Source organism: Priapulus caudatus, unplaced genomic scaffold (genome assembly GCF_000485595.1).
Source record: "Priapulus caudatus unplaced genomic scaffold, Priapulus_caudatus-5.0.1 Scaffold403, whole genome shotgun sequence".
NCBI classification, from domain to species: domain Eukaryota; kingdom Metazoa; phylum Priapulida; class Priapulimorpha; order Priapulimorphida; family Priapulidae; genus Priapulus; species Priapulus caudatus.
The window spans coordinates 115,702-121,005 of record NW_014577464.1 but is presented as its reverse complement, the minus strand read 5'-3'; the positions used below and the strand labels follow the sequence as shown (position 1 = coordinate 121,005).

General features: G+C 37.0%; 1 protein-coding gene across 1 annotated transcript in view; it reads right to left on the bottom strand.

The window, feature by feature from the left end:
• LOC106809999 (two pore calcium channel protein 1-like) overlaps positions 1 to 5,304 on the bottom strand; it is a 17,287-nt gene continuing 11,983 nt past the window's right edge. The window contains exons 12-20 of the mRNA XM_014813253.1: positions 4,859 to 5,023; positions 4,638 to 4,702; positions 4,102 to 4,183; positions 2,882 to 2,951; positions 2,437 to 2,656; positions 2,058 to 2,148; positions 1,629 to 1,742; positions 1,008 to 1,189; positions 1 to 817 (exon numbers count right to left, since the gene is read on the bottom strand). Coding sequence (XP_014668739.1) covers positions 432 to 817; positions 1,008 to 1,189; positions 1,629 to 1,742; positions 2,058 to 2,148; positions 2,437 to 2,656; positions 2,882 to 2,951; positions 4,102 to 4,183; positions 4,638 to 4,702; positions 4,859 to 5,023 — 1,375 coding nt within the window. The 3' untranslated portion in view covers positions 1 to 431. The remainder of the gene's footprint in view (positions 818 to 1,007; positions 1,190 to 1,628; positions 1,743 to 2,057; positions 2,149 to 2,436; positions 2,657 to 2,881; positions 2,952 to 4,101; positions 4,184 to 4,637; positions 4,703 to 4,858; positions 5,024 to 5,304) is intronic.

Here is a 5,304-nt window from a genome sequence, read left to right as displayed (position 1 = left end):
TACATCTGCAGTTTACATGGAATTAACCTTGCATTTAGTGCACTGCGTCCAGTTTATTCGACGTAAATGAGACCAATTCTTATTTTCTCCAACTCCCTTTCCCTACTAATAATATCATGCTGTGTTACATTTATTAGTAATTAATTAATCTACGACTTCAACAATGTGTATTCACATTCATAATTTCACTTGTGTTAAGGGAAACTGGAGATTACCATTATTTTCGCAATTAAAATTCCCAGAGAAATGAATTTTAAAATTTTATAATGGGAGCCAATATGAAAACGTTATTCATGTTACAGAGCTATGAACATTTTTATTGGAATGCGTTGCTTATGTGTAGTGGAAAGCAGGGTATTGCTGTATTTATGCCGTAATATGCACGAAACATTTTGTATTATATTTCATCATTACTATTACATTATACGCTGCTACACAGCACTTGCTGGTAAATCCAAAGAATCATCAACGATATTTAAACTGGTGGTTTCCCGCTTTTTCTTACTTCTCTTAGGTCTCTTGGGATACGCTAGACCTCTCCTGACATCCAACTTCGACTTACCTCTGCAACTGTCATCTTCTTGTGCCACATCTACAGCACATTTGGTATTCTCCCCCTCTCCCTGTACCGACTTCTCTACAACAGTTTCAGCTTTCTCTACCACTATCTCGTCCTCCACAGCTTCCTCCAGAGGAGTGCCAGTGATCGGGGGTGGAACCAGTGTGGCATCTGTCTCCGACCTTTCCAGGGTCAGAATTTTTCCATTAAGAGAATCCGAAAACATTCTCTGCAGAAGAACCTCCATATTTCTATGCCCTGAAAGGACATAAAGCTGATTAACAGAATATGTCATAAATTCCAGACACAATGGAAATGTTCATTAATTGCTGTGTTAATTATTTTTTCAAAATGCTTATTAATTAATTCGGATGTGTATAATTTTGATTAGGAGCTAGAGCGTAAACCAGCAGTTAGAACACAAGTGTCACTTAATCAACAAACCCACCCGATTTTGAAATGTGGAATTTGATTCCAGACTCTGAGGACAGATCCGGTAAACTTTCCAGTGAATCTGCTCTTGTGCCACCTGTCAGGAACTGGGAGATTGCACCTGGCCGTCTGTCCTCCTCCAAATCTTCTTCCATGTTGGTCACTAGGTCACACTTGTCCTCCTTTATTGACTCTAGTCTGGGAGGTTAGTGATTAGGGCACCACATTGTGGAGTCAACCGGAAGAAGAGGGGCTTGCATTTTCGAACTTCATTGATGACAGGCTTTCTAGTATCCAACTACCCTTTAATCTCTACTTGTTCAATTTGTGATGACACTGTGCTAACAAAATTCTTCAAGAACAGCAGATGATAAATTTGAAATATTTGAAAATGGGAAATGAATACTACTTTTTAAGAGAATTCACTATCTTTCTGAAGATAAATTCATTAAAAAAACAATCGTCTTTCTTGTCGTTTTATTTCCACGAGATGCCAATGTTTCACGCGGGAATTTTGTAGATGGGTCGAACAAACTGCCAAATCCATTCCACCCTGCAATAGGATAGCAGCATACATCCCTATCCCACCCTGTGTGAACTATTTGCTTGATGAAAAGCACGGTGTACACATACTTACTGTTTGAATCCGAGTCCCATGTCGAAAATTTTTCGCTCAATTGCCGTCTCATATTGGCTCTTAGAGAAGGAGTACTCGATAAGAAATGCTTCTAGCACAAACGCCGTGAAGATGCTAACCAGAGAAAAACAAATTGGAGTTGCTATTGGTTACACGTATACAACCAACCTCACGTCTCATGGTTATACTTTCACAACTACAATAAATATTGCAAGTTAAATATGAATCAAAATGTTGCAAGACAATTTGAAAAGTTGCTCACACAACAATCGACATTTCTTGACCAATAAAAACTCAGTGATCTTCCAATTCATCATAAATCTATTTTGAGTGTGAGCGGCAACCCGAGGAACATCACTCAAGATAGCCATCCATAGTTACAATCCCAAACATATACGTTATCTACAGTTCATTCCTAAACATACGTACTTCAGCAAGATTAGTACGCAGATGATATAAAAACTGATGAAGTATAGCCTTGCAGCCCGGCTTGTCACGAGAACGTGGCCTTCAGTGATCAGTGTGCGTGATTAAGGAAACTCACACAATTTCATTTAAAGTTGCTCTAAATTATTTTATATTGAGAAACCTCACACGAATTAAATCTGTAGATGAATGTAAACAAACAAAAAGACTGTGATGAGTACCAATGGCATTTTCTCAATACTGAACATTAAGTATAGTACAACACACAAGCATAAATAAAATCGAAAATTTTGCTAAATAGCATAGCAAGCATTTGAGTAAAATAATGAACATAATCATCGTATATCGCAATGGCATATGCGTGCATACTCTTAAAGGATATCATGCCACTGGTTGACAACTGTCAACTCAAAGAGCACCACCATCGAACTGAGGAAATCATTAAAGTTATTGTTGCAGTAGCGCAATGTGTAGAATTCAGAGCCTTCCAGTTTTGCATTGCCACAAAACAGTTCAGTGTCATTCAGCCCATCGTAACCATGGTAAGTAATCAATCCTCCAAAAACCTCCATTCCAATAATAGCATAGATGTAGTAAAAGACCTGGCAGTGACAAATGCAGATGGGAAAATCATGCATACAGATACGATAAGCCTATATATTACATCAATATTAATTATCTTGTTAAAGGTAACAATCTAATAAATAAGACCTAGCCAATAACATATACACATAAGGTCTCCACATCCATGCATTAAGACGGGTGTTGCAATGTAATGTGCTTATGCTGCTATATATAGATTTCAATTAAATTAACTTAATACTTACAAATATCACACTGCCGTAGGTGAGGATAGACGGTAGGATGCTCACCATCGTAGACAGAATAACATGAAACCTGCAGGCATAAACTACGATTAAATATATTATATGGAAACTGAGTCATATATCAACTACTATTTACTATTTTCATTCATCATTTGGTGCAAAATTTGCACAAACATCATGAAACTTTGAATCCATGAATCCACAGCAAATAAATCGCTTTATTAAAATTAATGGGGAATTTAACGCAGCCATAAATGCTTGGTTAACTTCACATCGTTGTAATGTAATGGGACTTCAATATTCCTCAGTCCACAAAATTGTTATTACGATAAATGTCTAGTTATAGAATGACAATCAACTAAACAGCAAGATTACTTTAAAGGGATCGTTTACTCTAGGTTCTAGGGTTATTGTCAGTTAATTTAGGTTAATATTATGCTACATAAAAAGTTTCATGGTTCAATCACCATTAGAAATATTATTAAAAAATGTTTTAAAACTAACGACTACAGTTTGATTACAACGACGGTGGCGCCACTCAAAGCGCACGATCTGATAAGTTGCGCAAAACCACTTTCCAGCCAAGGGCTACAGACTGAGGATGTTTCTTATTTATTATAATTTAAAAGCAAAAGGATTGTAATATCTTATAAACGACATATAGTTTCAGTTATAATATGGATAAATTTGCCCTAAAATGAATATTGTTCGGTTAAATAGCATTTAGGTATAAATATAATTGCACTTTTGTGATTAGCCCTCGGTCTGTAACGTGCAAAATAAATTGTCAAATACGCAACTTTTTCAGGGTGGCAGCCCGGTCGCGAGTGTCATGGCGCCATTCAAATTTCGTAGCGTTGATGTGTAATTAATTATAGCAATTATATTAGGTATCTGGTAACAAATACGTGTGGGTATTGCAGGGGCGTGTACAGGATTTGTACCAGGGGGGGGGTCTAACCGTAACCCAAACTTGCGAGCACGCGAAGGGGGGGTCTGGGGAAATTCTCGCAGAAATTTTTTGAAATTAGACCCCCTTAGATGCGTTTTCTGCGCGAGCAGGGGGAGGTCCGGACCCCCTGGACCCCCCCCCCTGTACACGCCCCTGGTATAGACGATTTGTTATACAGTAAGTACAGTTGTATGCAGTAAAATCCTAGAGGATATACTGTCCCTTTAACAGCTAATTTGAACATTGCTTGTTTCTTTATCCAGTTTACCGTTCATAGTTGGAGAGTGTCTTGGTAAGCCTGACCACTCGCAGCACCAAAAGGATATCTAGCAGTAGGCTGAGATATGCCACTAAATAAACGAAATTCTGTTAGATAGCCATACATTTGCACCTGTGCATTTGCAGTTCAACATACAGTAAAATGTGATGCCAAGCAGATGCCATCTCAGGTCGACTACTATCTCATGAAAATGTACGAGTTACCACTTTTTCTTATGAAGCTTAGATCAAATCGAAACTGAAGTATGAGGAAATCATACTATATAATACTATATAGTATATACTATATATATATCTGTAATTTTCTCATTATATATATATATTTACAGGTGATATTATGACTGAAATAAACTATCACACAATGATTAACATATGACTGCATGCGTGTGTCTACACAAACACATACAGCTAGGTGTGAAATCAAATTAAAATAGAAACAACTAATCAGTATACTTAAGTGTACTTGTTCCAGTAGTAGAATTATCATTTCCCTATATCTGTAAAGAATAAGATAGCAGCACTTACATTCCCCAGTCATAGCTTCTATCAGAGTTCCAACGAGAGCTCCTCCAATCACAATGAAATCAAATCTGGCGGAAAAAACATTAAGCATATTAAACGTTGGTGCTCTACTTACATTCTACACAGTTGTATGTGTGACTAGCAATCAGAATCATTAAACTTTCAAGTTTAACATCGTAGCTATTTAAGCAGCAGAGACTAGGCCTTTTAGTAAATACACCTACATGTTCCAAAACCTGGAGATGAACAGTGTCCAGCCAAACGTATACAACTTCATCAAGATCTCAAGACTGAAGAGCACTAGGAAGAATATCTCGAGTTTGTCGAAGCCTGCTCCAAGGAAGATGGCATTCACCAGGATGAACAAATCGAAACCCAGCCGGAAATACCTGGAGTATAAAATGATTTTTAGTCAAAACTTAAGGAAATAATTATTTCCTTGTTTGACTAAAAAGAATTTGAACACTTCAGTATTGAACCATGCAGTTTGTTCTTAATCACGCTTGGGCACAAGAAAATATCTATATATCCATCCATGTGCTGGAAGATAGCAGACTGAAAAGATCTTTAAAACTGCATTTACCCAATAAAAAGTTTAAAAAAATTTCATATACATGCTGCCTTTTTGATTGCCACATAAAAATTTCCAAAAAATGTCATTTTTAACACA